Below are 16,682 nucleotides of genomic sequence, written 5' to 3'. Positions count from 1 at the left end.
TGGAGGTATGGCTGCCCTTCTTGACAATTTCAGGACCTGTGGATCAAATGCCTAGTGGAAGTTGCCTCCAGCCTGGTGAGGTGTGTGCATCTTCTCTACCCTCCACGTGCCAGTCCTCATCATCCCCAAGGAGCACTTGTTCCTTGCACAACCAATGCCCAAAGTTACATCTGTGCCCCCTTTGTCCCCTGTGCCCATTGAAACCCCTTCATCAACTTTCAAGGACAAACCAATGACTTTATTTGATGAAAATCAGAACACATTGCAATGAAGTAGACAATCTAATTATCTTTCAGCAGCATCATCAAAAGCTTTAATGGACATTCCTGATCAATATCAGCTTTTTAGTCATACTGATACCTTCTTTTCCTCTCTTCTGGCACCTGGCTTCCAAGCTGCAGCAAATGCCAAGTGGATCCAGGTGACCAGATAGAAACCTTTACTATTTATCAACACTTCCGAGTCAGAGCTTAGTGCCATTAGGGAAGAGTTGCAGGCACTGCGGCTAATGACTTTGCAGAACTAATTAATACTCGACCTCCTGATGGCAATGGAGGGGAGAGTATGCCAGTAAATTGGGAGTACTTGCTGCACATTTGGCCCTCACAATAATGCAGATAATGTTACCTAACACAGACTATCACTGCCTTACATACGCTTAGAGTTGTCATGGAAAATGAGGCAGGTATTACCAATGATTCATGGTTTCAGTCTCTCCTTTCTTGGCTACCATATTGGATGAGCCTCGCTGTGAAGATCTTTTTGCCTAGTTTTGTCTTTTTTAAAATTCTTTTATTTTCCTGTCGATTGTTCTTACGATGTTGCTCTGCCCATCCACTTAAAACATCTCCCACAATGACTGTGACCCTGTCCAGGGGCTAGGGCCACCAGCACTTCATCCCATATGGGTACTTAGACTGAAGTTGTTTTGTGTCCTCTACTAAGTCATGATAATTGCATGGAGCAGTGGGTAGATTGCAGACAAGGTGGGGGGACGAGTTGGGGTTGCCCGGCATAGGAATATGCCCATATTGGGACCAGGATGAGGGGTGTTTGTAGGGTTGTTCCACAAGAAGATGATTATGATTTGTTAGTTAACTTATTAACTAAAGGGGGAATGTTTGGGTGGTCAGGAGGGGTGCCCACAAGCATGAGGGGTTCAAGTTGTGATTGCCATATTAATGATGGGGGTGCGGTGAACTGGGTGAAATGATGCAATTTCATACATATCGAGTGTAGTTAATTATGAATGGGATATTTTACTTTTAGTGTTACTTTTTGTTTAGAACTGATACATATCAGATTTGCAAGCGTAGAAAGATGAAATGTTAAAACTAACAAATGTAACATGAACACGATTCACACACAGGGTGCTCCGAAGTACGTAGAAACTGTGAGACGTAAAGGGTTTTAATGTGCATGTGAAGTGGGGCCTGTCCTGAAATCCTGCATTAAAGAAGGAATAATATTTATAAGACATGCACATGGAGGAAAACATAAAAGGAATTTATAAGCAGTGTTAAGATGGATTTCTGAACTCTGACCTGGAAGGGCAGAGGTTCAGAAGGCCAGCCTAGTTTCTTGGAACAGGGTAACCTCTGGACAAGCCAGACCAATCAGGGTAGCAATGGCAGCAGTCAAGACTAAGTCTCAAGAGGGGTGAGGGTGACTGAAAGGCCTCAATGAGCACACAGAGCAAGGACACTTACAAATTACTCCAGACAGGCGAAATATTAAAAATATAGACACATTGATTACAAGGCCTTTGTAACATCGACCATAGCAAAGAATCACAATAATACTAAAGTAAACCAACACATCACAATCAATACAATATATATACAAGACCGAGGGGTCTAAGGAGTTAGGAGCACAAAATATGTAGACCACTTAGATGAGGAGGAAAACAGGCAGTGCAAGTAATCATTAGACCCAGTTCAACATCAGAAATACACCTAACTAGGAGGCAGTCCCAGCCCTACGAAGAGAGGAGCCTTATGCTCAATAGTACATGCACACGCTTGTGCCAATGGACAAAATAGGGTCTCATCAAGGGTCTCTGACAGTTCAGGAATGTGGATGAGGCGATGAAGAACAAGTCCCCACTGCTCAAGCAAGATCTCCACTTGCGGGCAGAGGCAGGGTGAAGTGCGTGATGGATCCGCGATTTCGTAACAGCGGTAGAAAAGAAGTGGTTTCCTGCGCTATGGGCCACCAGTTGGGGTATGGACTACTCACCGGTCCCCGACGCAGGCAGACCCAGACTTCGCCAGTTCAGTTCATGCTGCTGGCAGGTTTGGATGCGACAATCAGGACGTCTCGACAACCGTGTAGATTCCGCGGTAGCATGATTCAGGGTTGAGGGGGTCACAAATGCAGCGAACATACACAGGTCATTATGGCAACTGCGTTTACTCTGGTCCGGGCGCACTTGTCTCACTTCAGACCTGGGAACGCCAAGTGTATGAAATTCGGTGTGAGGGTGCCGTGGACAAAGAGCTAGCAGTAGGCCAAGTTTCGAGGGCTTCCCTGAAATGGCGGCAGTGACAGAGCAAACATCCTGTGTAAGCTGGTCAGCCCACAGGTTGGCCCAGGGACACTTCCGAAGAAGCTTAGTTGCAGGGTTTGATGAAGGTGCCGAGAATAGTTGGTCCCACTACTCCAATGGGTCGAAGCGCCTTCGCAGACCTTCTAGGACGATCAGATGCAGAGGGGTCTCGCAGGACGACAGCAGGCTCAGGGTGCCAAACCTTCCAGCGGGTCACCAGCGGTTCCTCGACTCGGCTTCTTGTTGCAGGATACTTGATTCCATATCCCTTGTTCGGTGTGAACTCAGGAGATCAACATGGTAGTGGTGTTTTCGGCCTCCTCTTATCCAAAGTTACCTTCGCGCCACAACGGAGAGGACCCAATGGGAGATCTGCTCACACACACTCACTCCATACGTGGATCAATCATGGACCACGGTTGTCCCAGGCATTGAGGACACTCCAGACTCTCTGGCACCCAGGATATGTATTGGGAACAGACATCCCAGCCCACATCCTGGAGGCACACTTACAAGGCATGCAGAAGCCCACGAAAGCTTTGGGTTTCACGGGAAAGTGCATGACCAAATAAAGACTGACCCGGGTTGGCTCGACCTGGGGAAGGTGAAGGGGCAAGATGGCCAAAGGACAGGACAAAGAACCGCGTTGCATGGCCATTTTGGAGCCAGTCCACCTATTTGTGCCAAACGCGGTAAGCGCGGATAACATGGCAAAAAAGTCTTCAAAACATAAGATAAACGATAGCTGCCACCAGTCCTGTCCGTGACACACCTGCACAGCTCATAATAAGTCCAGCGAGAGTTTCTAGGGCCTTTGGAATGACTAGAGACCCAAGAGTGCGGTAAAGTAAGTTACATTGCACTCTTTTTACATGTTGCACAAAAGCTGCAACATGAGGAAAGGAATAAGGGGAAAAAAGTCTCCCAGTACTGACTATCTTAAGGGCATGTCAGCTTCCCCATAAGAATTGAGCGAAAGCCCAGAGGAGTGCGGCGGACGGCAGCGCTTCTCTGGCGAATGTTAGATCAGGGTGTAACACAGCAGCAAAAAGTTTGGGGGTTGCCACATGGAGGGAAATTTACATTCAAATATGAAATCTTTCCTAACAAGGTGTTTATATAAATCAGCATGTAATGGGTTTTGAGAATGTATTCAGACTTTGCAGCTCGAAGTTACACAATTAATTGTAGGTAACTGGGACATTTCTGGTTTTGCGGGCTCGGGATTGACAGAGGAAGAATGAGTCATCCAGTAGAAGGTCAGCCATCATAAAGGACGCAGTAGTTGATGGCTTAACAGTTTGGCAAGGAACAGATGTAATCTTGCCCATTGCATTGAAGATGCACAGGAGGGTTTGGCCATTTGTTCCTGCCAGCAATAAAGATGGGGAAAGATGGCGCCTGAGGCCATGGTGTCCGGTATTCAATTATTCTCACAGGGTGGAACTAGAGGCCATGGTGCTGGAGTGGTAGTTGCATAAATTCGAATGACTTAAGAAGATCCAGTAAACCAAGGACAATGAAATCGCAATAGGTAGTTCAAAGAAAATATGTTTGCTTAGCTTTTCCTCAGGTTGCTAATATTTCCATGCGGACAATGTACAATCACTCTTAAGGTTAAACTGCTTTAGGCCAATTGTTATTAGAAATGAATTATGTTTGCAATTGAATATTTTATTATGGTATGATGTCACTACCTACCATGGACCAATCCCCAGCAAAGGTAGACTTCGAAGATGATCTGAAGATGGTAGCAAAGATTGTCGATGACCAATGAGAAGGAAAGATATGAAGAAAGATGGAACTTCTTTGCGTATGCTTTGGCCAATCATGTTTGGGGGTGGATTGTAATAAAGTATCTGGGAGTGTTTCAACTATTGCAAAAATGTATAAAATATATCAACTGATGTGGTTCAATGAGACTTGGGTTAGTTTGGCTCTACAGCACCATCTAACTGCTCCCTGGACAATTGAACAATAAACTTGTTTTACGTACAAAACATGCACTCGTTCCTCAGGAGGTGGATTTGGTTTAGGCTGAGGAAATTAGGGGTCTACCCGACACCGATGATGCATATAAATTCCCCCAGCTGCATCATTTCGTAATCATCTTTCAGAAATTAAGCAAACCAATTGAATGCAGATCTTCCACCATTATCTACTTTGAACAAACTCTCCAGTAGGGTGTCATGATCAGCGGTGTCAAATATAGTGCGTTGGTCCAATAGAACAAGCATCCCCACCTGTCCTTCATCAACAATTTCCCAACAATCATTCCATATCACCAGTCATCTACCCATCCTGTACTGCTTCCAAAATACTGATTGGACGAATAACAAAATAAAAAAAGACTCTTTGAGTCTAAGAATGTCTGCACAACCACACTTTTTCCACACGTTTAGCTTTTACGGGTAAATTAGCTATCCAACTATAATGGGTCAGGAAACTAAAGTTTACCTTTGTTTTCTTGAATACAAATCTGCCGATTGATATTTTGCCCTCTAGACAGATTTTGTCTGGAATCATTTCCTATGGTGACATTAAGCTCGTGGCCATCAGGATGACTTACTGTTGGGTAAAGCTCTTATCTCTGATATGGGGCCACCTGCACTTTCCGAATTTTGATTCTCATGGCAGGGCAGACCTAGAATTTCTTCACTCTGATGTTGATGAACTGAATACAATTAAATGGGATAACAACACTTGATATAGCAGTACTAAGAAGAGGGATGATTGCGGTATGAAACAGGTGACAGATGAGGAGAGAGCACAGAAGGTCCCAGTATGCAGCAGCACACCAACGCTCGCATCCCCCCAATGTCTTCTCGGGGGTATGTAAGCCAGCCACATAAGCCCATACTCAGTGCAGTTTACTTCAGGGTGCAAAACACATGAAGCAATAAGCGAATCGGAACAGTGACTTACAGGATCATTGATTTTCAACAAATGATGAGAGTGTTATTGTGTCTGTCTACAGAACCGGTTTGGAAAACAGGTACTTTTGCTAGTGATAAATAAAAACACAAATTATATTATTATTATAAATAGCACATCCAGTATGCAGCCAGGTTGTGCTCTATCTCTCCTTTAGAACTTGACAATGTTACCCTCTTCTCCCCTATGTGCACACCAGCTGCTTGCATTTCTCTACTGTCAATGGGCCTCATTATAAGTTCGCCGGTCCGGGAACTATGGTACTGGTAAGCATGCCGGTACCATAGTTCCCGGACAGGCAAACTACGAGTTGTGCTTGTGGGTGCCTTTCTGCCCACCAGGTCTGAACTGGCGGGCAGAAAGGCACCCGTGAGCACAGCATGTCATATGCACCGGCACCGTTATAAATGGTGCCGGTGCATCCGACCTCCCCATTCCCATTGAGCCCTATCGGGCTCAATGGGAATGGGGAGTAATGGATTCCGCCCCCTGGCGAAGGGGACATACAGGGTCCACCAAGGTTGGAATGGCCCTGTACGTCCCCATTGCGAGGGGCCAGAAAAAATGCAACTCTAGCGGCAGCCGTGTCTGTGTGACAGGCACGGCTACTGCCAGGGTTGTAATGAGGCCCAATGTCACATCTCAATCCCCTCCCTCTCTCTCTCCTTCTGTCTATCTCTCTCTGTCTGTCTGTCTGTCGCTCTCTCTCCCTCACTCGCTCTCTCTCCAGTGAGGAACAAAACCAGCATCTGAAGTAGGCAGATGAAGGAAAAAGGGGACATGTGGAACACACAGACGTTACCATGGGCTACATGCGAAGGGTTATGGGTGACAAGAACATTTGGTTCAAAGTCAGGTCTCTTTGAAATCTGAGGATGGAAGTCAGCCATTTCACCTTTCCATATGCTGGCTGGCTGGCAGGCATGCTAAGAGATGCCTCGCACCTCACTTTAACATATGCAGTAGCTATACTGTATGGCCAGCCTCGGTAGGCAAAAGCCCCAGATGGCCACAAAGCATAGCATATGCTGTGGTGAAAAATGTGCATACATCTGACAATAAGTATGTCCCTCTCAACAGTTTGCAGTGTTTGCTTCCCAGATCCAGGAAGTGACATTAACAATGAAGCTCCAATTGCCATGCAGTCCACGAAGAAAGCAACCAATTTGTAATGAAATATTTTCCCGCCATGCCCTCTGCTTACCTTGAACCCTTTTGGAGCCACAATGACCCATGAGCAGTTTGTATTTGGGCCATATGTGGAAGGGTAGTTTGGGGATGACAATGTTCCGCTGCTGTCAGTCAGCGTCCTTCCACATTGCACTAGGAAAGAAAGAGGGACAGTCACAAAAGCTTGAGTCGTTTACAGTGTAGCACACCATCCTTCCATGTCCAGCAATGTAGTCTCGAAAGGCAAGGAGTCTCCCTAGTAAACCACGGCTGACTAATGCAACGGAAGACAGACATTATTGGAAGTGTTATCTTCAAAGCATGTGTGCTTTTGTGAAATAAACACACACGTGGCAACGTTCTCACCAACTTACTAATACATGTCACATCCAGAAAGAAAGCACAATTTGTGTGCGAACCAAGCCTAATAGAATACGCGTGATTAGACTCTTTTTTAGAGACTATTCTGTCAGGCGACACTATTGGTAGTTTAAAGTAACTTTTTTAGAATTTTTCAAAGGTATATTCTTAGTCTGTTGCGTCCTGTCTGAGTTAGGTGGTAAAGAGGTCTAGAAAACCACCTTGGCAATAGTAAAGTATTTATACACACTCAGAAATTAGGAGCTGCTCCAGTTTATTCGTACTCCATGTACTTGAATTTTATTTTTTTTGCCTTCAATGATGACATGTGTTTCGGCTCTTAAAAGCCTTTCTCAAATCAGGGCTATTGAAACTAATATTTACTGATCCAAAAACACATAAATAAAGTTATCACAAATAAATGAACAGACATCTGTATGTATTCACCGAGATTAGGGGTTGGAGTAGGGAAGGATTGTTAGGTAAATTGACAAAAAAATAACAAAAGTGAAATGAATAAAAAGAACACATAGTCAGAATAACAAACAGTATCTCAACAGAAATACATTAACATACCCTTCCATATTGATTTCAAGTAATGTAACTCATATTGTTTATTACCTTCTTAGTGTTGTGGCATTTGAAATCCTTGTCAGTTTGTTTTTGCTCCTTATATCTGGGGTCCAATCCCTGTGAATAAACGTCAGGGTATTGTAAATTCTCTATCCTCACTTACATTCATCCCTCAGGTGCTCTACTCTATTCATTAAATACATCTGTCAGCTCAATGTTAATGCTTCGTTGCTTGTGTCTCCTCAGACATGTTATATATCTGCTAAAGCTTAAGCAATGCCAAATTGTCTATAAATGCATCATATGTGTGTGTTATGGTTCCTAATTTGCTTATGCCACCGCAAAGCGCTCGTGACTAGTTTTATATATGACATTATTGTCAATTGACACTCGATCAGCATTGCATAAAGCTCTCATTGAGCTTCTATAGCTAAGCAATGCCAAATTGTCTATAAATGCATCACATGTGTGCGTTATGGTTCCTAATTTGCTTATGCTACCGCAAAGCGCTTGTGACTAGTTTTATATAAGACATTGTTGTCAATTGACACTCAATCAGCATTGCATAAAGCTCTCATTGGGCGTCGGCTTATTAGAAAGTGTATTAAATTCTTTCCCGCCGCCTTCGCTATAATTCCGTGTTTGCATTTAGTTCCCCTTTCATCTTGCATATGCACGTCTTGTGCCCCTGTTACTTCGCTGTCTTTCGACTTTGTGTTATATATCATACGCTTTTCCCCCTTATGTTTAGACAATATTGGCGGTTTTGTACCTCGGCTTCCAGCCTTCTGACATCCTTCGCATTTGCACTGCCACTTATGTGCTGGTCTAAATCTCACCATTTTAGAGAAACTTTGTTAGTTACCTTGGTAACGAACAAAGCCTCAGTCCTTCCTCAGTTCCTACTACCGCGTCTAACAGATTCGGACGCCATGTTATGGGAAACTAAATACTTGCCACTCATGTTAGTCTATCGTATAATGTCCTTTTCTGGCCTTGGTAATGAACAGAGCTTCAGTCCTTCCTCAGTACCTACTAACGAGTCTATCAGTTTTAGACGCCATGTTTCGGGATACTAATTGCTTGCCTCTCACATTAGTTTATTGCATAATACCCTTTCATGAACATTAGGATGTTCTATTATTAGTATAAATGATTACTGACACAATGTTTGCATATGCCAGGTTGATATACATAAATCTCTTCCTACATATCCCTGTCAATTATACTTTTAAGTATAAAAAATTGCGATCGAGGTGTTTGAATAATGATGGTTTAGATAACTCAACTCATTCTTGTTAGTTTTGGTCAATCGCAATGTCGCAATTTTTATTCCTTAAGATTTTTGATTATAAGCATGAAGTCTCAATATTCACATGTGTCTTATCCAAACAAGTTGTTATTCTTCACTCTAATGTTACACATACCATATTAAGTAACCATACCCATCTCTATACTTAGTCTGTTTCAAAAATGTCATAACTTGGTTATTAGTGAGCATTAGATACATTGCTCTCAAATACATTCTACAAATTAATGTCCTTAGGGACCAGATCGATCAATTCAATTTTAACTGGTCATAGAAGGCTTTTGTAACCTCGGGTGACAATCTCATCAGGGGTTTAGAGAAAAGATGCCATTTCGTTGTCAGAGTTCAAACCAGTGATTGTGTTATTCAATTTTCAGATAATTCTGGCTTCTGCCTGGCATAGTGCTTTTTCACTGTCCCCTCCTCTTCTGCCCAATTGGACTAGTTGTATTCCAATTATTCTCAGATCTTCTTTCTTCTCTTTTTGATGTTCTTTCTGCCAATGTGCTGCTAGGGGCAATCTTTGGTCTTGGCTGCCCTTTTTTTGCCAAATGCTCTCTGATTCTTATGCGCAATTCTCGAATAGCACTGCCAATGTACATTTTCTCGCACACACAGATTATCCCATACATTACAAATTTTGTTCTGCAGTTTATCACATGCTTAATTCTGATTTCTTTTCCATTTCTGTCTTTAATGACGTCAATCGGTTCACTTGCATATATGCATATCATGCATGTCCCACATTTTCTGAGGCCTCTATTAGGTTGTAGGGTCCATAGATTGTCGTTGCTTTTCCTAACTTCTGGTAAGAGCGATGGACTTAATTTGGTCTTCAATGTATCTTCTTTCTTGAATATTATCCTTGTTTTATCTCCAATTTGAGTTCTAATGTGTTTGTCAAGTTTTAACAGATGCCAATGTTTCTGTAAAGTTTTTTGAATCTCTTGACTATCTTTGTTGAATTTAGTTATGAAACCCAAATTCCATTCTTGTTCTTTACTTTTGATCACTGATATACTTGGGATTAACGTTTGTTCTTGAGTCCAGTTTTTAGTTGTGCTGTAAGCTTTTATTACACATTTCTCAGAGTACCCGCACTGCAAGAATCTGGTTTTCAATAAATTACATTCTTCTTCAAAGTCTCTCTGTGTGCAGCTGTTTCTTCTTGCCCTCACAAATTCCCCCTTCGGGATATTGTGTATTGTTGAATGTCGATGACAGGTATTTGCATGCAAAGTTGAATTGACCTCTGTATCTTTCCTATAGGTTCTTGTTTTTATGCTGTTGTTATCTATGTAGATTGTGATATCAAGAAAGTTGATAGTTGTTGGGTCACAGTTCCCAGTGAATTGAATACCATATCTGTTGACATTTAGCCTGTTCATGAAATTCTTAAATTGTTCTTCTGAGCCATTCCAAATAATCAACACATCATCTATAAATCTCATCCAGTGAATCAATTGGTTTGGAAAGGCTTCATCTAAGTACACAACCTTATCTTCAAATAGGCCCATACATGGATTGGCTAAAGCAGCGCCATATTTGGTGCCCATTGCTACTCCTTTCAATTGTTTGTAGAAACAGTTGTTAAAATTGAAAGTGTTATATTCCAGTGTTAGTTTCAACATCTCTTTGATGATCTCTATCTGTTGATACATCGAGGTTGATTCTTCTTTGAATGCATGATCGATGGTTTTAATTGCCCAGTTGTGTTGAATTGATGTGTAGAGAGATTTCACATCTAGACTAGCTAGTTTAAGTCCTTCATTCCATTCAATGTTTTTTAGCTTTATAATGACATCTGTGGTGTCCTTTATAAACGATTTCAGTTTGCTTGCTTTAGGTTTCAGTACATTATCTAGATCAGCCTATCCCATTAAGGATTGGCCTGCCTTCCGGTATGTCTGTGAATTTCTTATGCACTTTTGGCAGGAAGTACATGATAGGTGTGACTGGTTCCTTTATTATGAGGACATTTCTCTCTTCATCGCTGAGCAATCCCTCTTTGTGCCATTCCATAATCTTTTTCCCTATATGTGATACAATTTCTTTCTTAGGGTTTGATGGTATTTTAACGTAACATCCTGGGCTATCTAAGTGATTCATGGCCATTTTAAGATAGTCTGTTCTTTCCATAATCACAATATTGCCTCCCTTATCAGCTTGTTTAATTACCACTGAAGTGTCTTCCATCAGATTCTGGATTGCCTGAAATTCCTTAAATGACAGATTGAAATTATGATTATGTTTAGTATTCCTTTCTGATAGTTTATAAAATTCCTCTGATACCACTTTATAAAACGTGTCAATCACATTGTCAGGGGGTAGCTGCGGGACAAATTTTGATTGAGGTTTCAATTCCTTCATAGGCAAATTCTCTTGTTGGGTGTTTAATTCCTGTATTTTATTATTGGATCTGTTATTTAGTTTCCCATAACATGGCGTCCAAATCTGTTAGACGCGGTAGTAGGAACTGAGGAAGGACTGAGGCTTTGTTCGTTACCAAGGTAACTAACAAAGTTTCTCTAAAATGGTGAGATTTAGACCAGCACGTAAGTGGCAGTGCGAACGCGAAGGATGCCGGAAGGCTGGAAGCCGAGGTAAGAAACCGCCAATGCTGTCTAAATATAAGGGGAAACGCGTATGATATATAACAAGAAGTCAAAAGACATCGAAGGAACTGGGGTACAAGACGTGCATATGCCAGGTGAAAGGGGAACTAAATGCAAACACGGAATTATAGCGAAGGCGGCGGGAAAGAATTTAATACATTTTCTAATAAGCGGACGCTCAATGAGAGCTTTATGCAATGCTGATTGAGTGTCAATTGACAACAATGTCTTATATAAAACTAGTCACGAGCGCTTTTCGGTGGCATAAGCAAATTAGGAACCATAACGCACACATGTGATGCATTTGTAGACAATTTGGTATTGCTTAGCTTTAGCAGCTCAATGAGAGCTTTATGCAATGTTGATTGAGTGTCAATTGACATAATGTCATATAAAATTAGTCACAATCGCTTTGCGGTGGCATAAGCAAATTAGGAACGATAACACACACATGTGATGCATTTATAGACAATTTGGCATTGCTTAAGCTTTAGCAGATATATAACATGTCTGAGGAGACACAAGCAACGAAGCATTAACATTGGGCTGACAGATGTATTTAATGAATAGAGTAGAGCACCTGAGGGATGAATGTAAGTGAGGATAGAGAATTTACAATACCCTGACGTTTATTCACAGGGATTGGACCCCAGATATAAGGAGCAAATACAAACTGAAAAGGATTTCAAATGCCACAACACTAAGAAGGTAATAAACAATATGAGTTACATTACTTGAAATCAATATGGAAGGGTATGTTAATGTATTTCTGTTGAGATACTGTTTGTTATTCTGACTATGTGTTCTTTTTATTCATTTCACTTTTGTTATTTTTTTGTCAATTTACCTAACAATCCTTCCCTACTCAAACCCCTAATCTCGGTGAATACATACACATGTCTGTTCATTTATTTGTAATAACTTTATTTATGTGTTTTTGGATTTGTAAATATTAGTTTCAATAGCCCTGTTTTGTTAAAGGCTTTTAAGAGCCGAAACACGTGTCATCATTGAGGGCAAAAAAAATAAAATTCAAGTACACGGAGTATGAATAAACTGGCGCAGCTCCTAATTTCTGAGTGTGTATAAATACTTTACAAGCCTAATAGAAATACATACTCTTTTTATGGAACACACTGAATTCATATGCACATTTTGAAAAACAGCCTACCTACTGATAGTTGACTTAGGGCCTGATTCTTGGATCTTTTTGCACGGTGCAAAGTGACTTTGCACGCCAAAAAGACATTTTGCAAAGTTCCATGAATCAGGGTGTTTGTTGGCATTGCAAAGTCACTTTGCACCAGTTAAAAGCCAGTTTGCACCGTGCAAAAAAATCTATGAATCAGGCCTGTATTATTTATCTAGCACATTGACTGAACATCCACATTCTGGATGTGAAAAACAACTACTCAGCACGCATAACTGTGTTAAATATAAAACACCCTGGGCCTCATTTCTGGCTATGCAGCACATTGATTGTAAATGCACACTGGACGCATTTCATGCAACCTGAACATACATACTCGCTCAAGTCAAGTGAACAGGCATATTCTACATATGTAAATGATTCACTGTTTTTATACACACACACTGGGTTCACAGCACACTGATTGAGCACATAATAGTACACGACCTATTGACTGAACTTGCACATTGTGTATGCACAGCACATGCACTGACCATGCAGATTTTGTATACATATAACCTAGAGTAAGCATGCAACCAGAGTCAGAGTAACTGAGCAGGAATGGTGTGGGTATTCATCACACGTATTCATCAAACGCAATGCATTTAATTATTTATTTACATACACAGAAGAACAATGATTTGATCACAAAGCAAAATAACGCACAGTGGATACGATTTCAGATTTAATAGGAAGCATTACTTCTACCACTACTTACAGTGGGGTAGTGACATTCTGACCAGGTTGTGGTGGTGAGTAAATGGAACAGTCCCAGGGGACAATACATGGGTGGATTGACACAGATTAAGGGCAATCAACATTAGACATTTTTAACTGCAGATAAGTGGTATGGCAGCTTTGTCAGGGATATGACCAGGGTGGAAGAAGTGTTGTAATGGAGGCAGAAAAAGTACTGGACAGAGCAAGGTGAGGAGGTTGGTTTTCAGTGTGGCTTCAGACATAATCCATGTGGACTGTTGTTGGATGTCACGGGGAAGATAGTTCCATACAAGTGGACCAAGAAGAAAGAAAACACAAAAGTGAGAGGAAGCACATGGAGGGCAAGGGTAGTCGATGATGCAGAATGGAGATTACGAGAATGCTTGTAGAGTTGAATAGAAGAAGATGCACAGAGTATTGCCTTATTGTGGATAGATTTGTGAACCAGGAGAAGACATCTGGTGATGGAAGTAGGTGTTAACTGAGGGAGCTCACAGAGAGTCCTTCTAGCAAGGTTAATTCTCTTATTGAGAGGACAGAAATTATAGTTGGGCAGACCAAAGAGGATGCTGGCACAGTAGTTCAGTTTAGAGAAAAGACAATTGGTTAAGAGATTCCCTGTAGTGTTAAAGGAAGGAGGTGCCGGATTATCCTAATATTTAGGTGGTAGAGGAGAGCAACTGTTGAGGTTTTGTAGATGAAATGGGGAAGGTGTGAGAAGAGTTATAGATGATACAGAGGTTTCTAGCTGAAGAGGAGTATGTCAGGTGGGAACTAGATAGGCAAGGAGGAGATGAGAGAGAGTATTTGGTGTGTGACAAGAGCACCTGTGTTTTGGAAAAGTTTAACATCAGAGAGTGCAAAACCATCCAGTATTTAATGGCAGAAAGACAGTTGGAAATTTTGATAGAGAGACCATAGGAGAATTTGGCAAAAGAGAGGATTTGGGTGATGTCTGCAAAGAGTTGGTAAGCGAGACCAAAGGAGGAGATTAGTGGCTCAAGAGAAGAAGTGTACAATGAAAAGAGGAGAGGAAACATGACAGAGACTTGTAGGATACCAACAGTTGGAGGAATTAGTTGAGAGGTGTTGATGTTCCAGGAGACAGACAATTTGCGAGGTGCCAGGCAGGATTCAATCCAGGCAAGGTCTTGATTGCAAATCCCAAGAAGAGAGACAGTATTACGGAGATCAGCATGATCAACTGTGTCAAAAGCAGCAGACAGCTCAATGAGATTTAGAATAGAGGATAGGTTTGAGTGCTTAGCAGAGTCAATTAAGTTGGAGACATTCATGAGAGCAGTTTCCGTGGAGTGACATGAGTGGAAACCTGCTTGGTGGATATCTCCAAGGTTGTGGATAAGAAATTGGTAAGGCAGCTCAATACAACCCTTTCCAGCACTTTAAGTAGTGCAGGAGGAGAGACAAAGGGAAAATGCTTGTCAGAAGATTCTGGTCAGCCCATTGTTTTCTAGCAGAGAGATGACACTAGACTTTTCTTGAAATAGAGGGAAAGCAAGCAGAGACAAGGGACAGGTTGAAGAGTTCAGCTAGGTGAGAGACCACTAAAGGGCCAATGGGCTTGACTAGATAATGAGTAAGAGGGTCTGATGGGTCACAAGAGGGGTTAGCCTTCATCAGTAGAGATAGGATTTATTCAGCATTAGTGTGACTAAAGTGACAGATAGAGGCAGATGATGATGGTAAACTATGCAGAGTGTATAATGACCTCAAAAGTGTGTTTTAAGTTGCTTGTTCCAAATACACGACCCTCAACAAATTCATCAGACTGAATTGCTGTTTCAATTGCAATAGATTTCTGATGTAACTCACTCTCCACCATTCACCTCCAGAGAAAACAGATGCAACTTGAAAAGGTGGGGGGGATGGGAAAGGAAAGTAAATATTTCTCACAAACATCGATTTAGATATTAAATAACATGATGACCATCTGACAGCACACAATGACCATAAAATCAAGGTGAAGATCCCAAATTCCCAGGCTCCATTGACTGGAGACAAAAGGCATAAACATTCTTCTTAAAATCTGTTTGGGCCTTATGTCCCAATATATCAGCCCGGTCACAAAAAACAGAGATCTCCATATCAGTAATTTCCTTTAAGAGGCCTTTACTAGCTGATTATAGTATATGGAAGGAGTCATTTTTATCAACACCCCCTCCTCATTTTCATCTAGCCACAGGGAAATAGAGGACACCTGGTTCCCATATTTTAAAGCAGGGTCTTGTCATCGCTCCTCATCATTAATAGGTGTAGCATGGGACAAATTTAGATTAGTCAAACAATTTGAAGTAGTTGGTTTAGGGGTAGAAAAGGCTGTTGGCGCTCAATAACAAAGGTTTCAGTTGTGGTAGCCAGGATTGAATACACTTTTAAACTTGTGGGTGGCAAAGCAGATTGCAGAATCCCTGCCACACTGCTTGCGGCCGTTTCTGTGCCATTTAGTTAATTGAAGGTCGGAATAAAAGCAAAACATGTTATGGTTGGTACAGGCACAACTCAAGATGCTTTTATTTGCCTCTCCTACCCCCACATCAGTATCTTCAAGTGACAGTCCTTTGTTCACGTTACCACTCAAAGACAGGGTTGGTTTAAGTATATCAGCTTGGGTCAAATCTAACTCACTTTCTGACAACGATACGTTTTTTTTCGAATGTCTAAGCGGATGGATTGTGGGAAGAATTACAGATCTCTCCTTTAATCCTTAAGCCCGAAGCCATAACACACACCGAGCTACTTGCTCCGTGCTAAAAGTGGACTTTTTATTTGTACTTTATCCATTAAATACTTCCTCTAAGAGTAACCAGCAGAGACAGCTCTATAGCAATGATGAAACGTCTGAGCATACATGGAGAAAACTCAGAGGGCACAACGAAACACAGCGCCTCAACTTTTTTGTCTCACTACGTGTAGCAACTGCTCACTTCCCGGATAGGAAAATAACAAGTCAGTAGTAACAGTAATAACAGAGCTTGAGGGTGGGAGCTAGAATCACTGGCTTGGATTATAGAGCAAAAAGGTGAAACTAACGTGGAGTAAACCCTCTGACTGGGGCTACATGAAGGAGAGGCAATGATCACCTTCTCATCTTCTCAATACAAGTCTTTCTGGCTTAGGTCCCCTAGTTTGCAAGTCCCGGGCCCGCGATCCCAAGGGAACATGGAACACTTAGTCAGCACTCCACAAACGCTATGCTATTGTTGTTCTTGAAGACCCTCCTTCAATGGAAATGGCAAAAATACT

General features: G+C 41.7%; 1 protein-coding gene across 2 annotated transcripts in view; it reads right to left on the bottom strand.

Moving 5' to 3' along the window:
- Positions 1-16,682, bottom strand: part of LOC138503492 (hatching enzyme 1.2-like) — a 650,573-nt gene that overhangs the window by 97,364 nt on the left and 536,527 nt on the right. For both annotated transcript variants that reach the window (XM_069623268.1, XM_069623269.1), the window contains exon 11: positions 6,687-6,805. In XM_069623268.1, coding sequence (XP_069479369.1) covers positions 6,687-6,805 — 119 coding nt within the window. The remainder of the gene's footprint in view (positions 1-6,686; positions 6,806-16,682) is intronic.

The sequence above is a fragment of the Ambystoma mexicanum genome, chromosome 11 (assembly GCF_040938575.1).
Source record: "Ambystoma mexicanum isolate Mex_15411 chromosome 11, UKY_AmexF1_1, whole genome shotgun sequence".
NCBI classification, from domain to species: domain Eukaryota; kingdom Metazoa; phylum Chordata; class Amphibia; order Caudata; family Ambystomatidae; genus Ambystoma; species Ambystoma mexicanum.
Note: the sequence above shows the minus strand (reverse complement) of the source record. Positions and strands in the feature narration are given on the sequence as shown.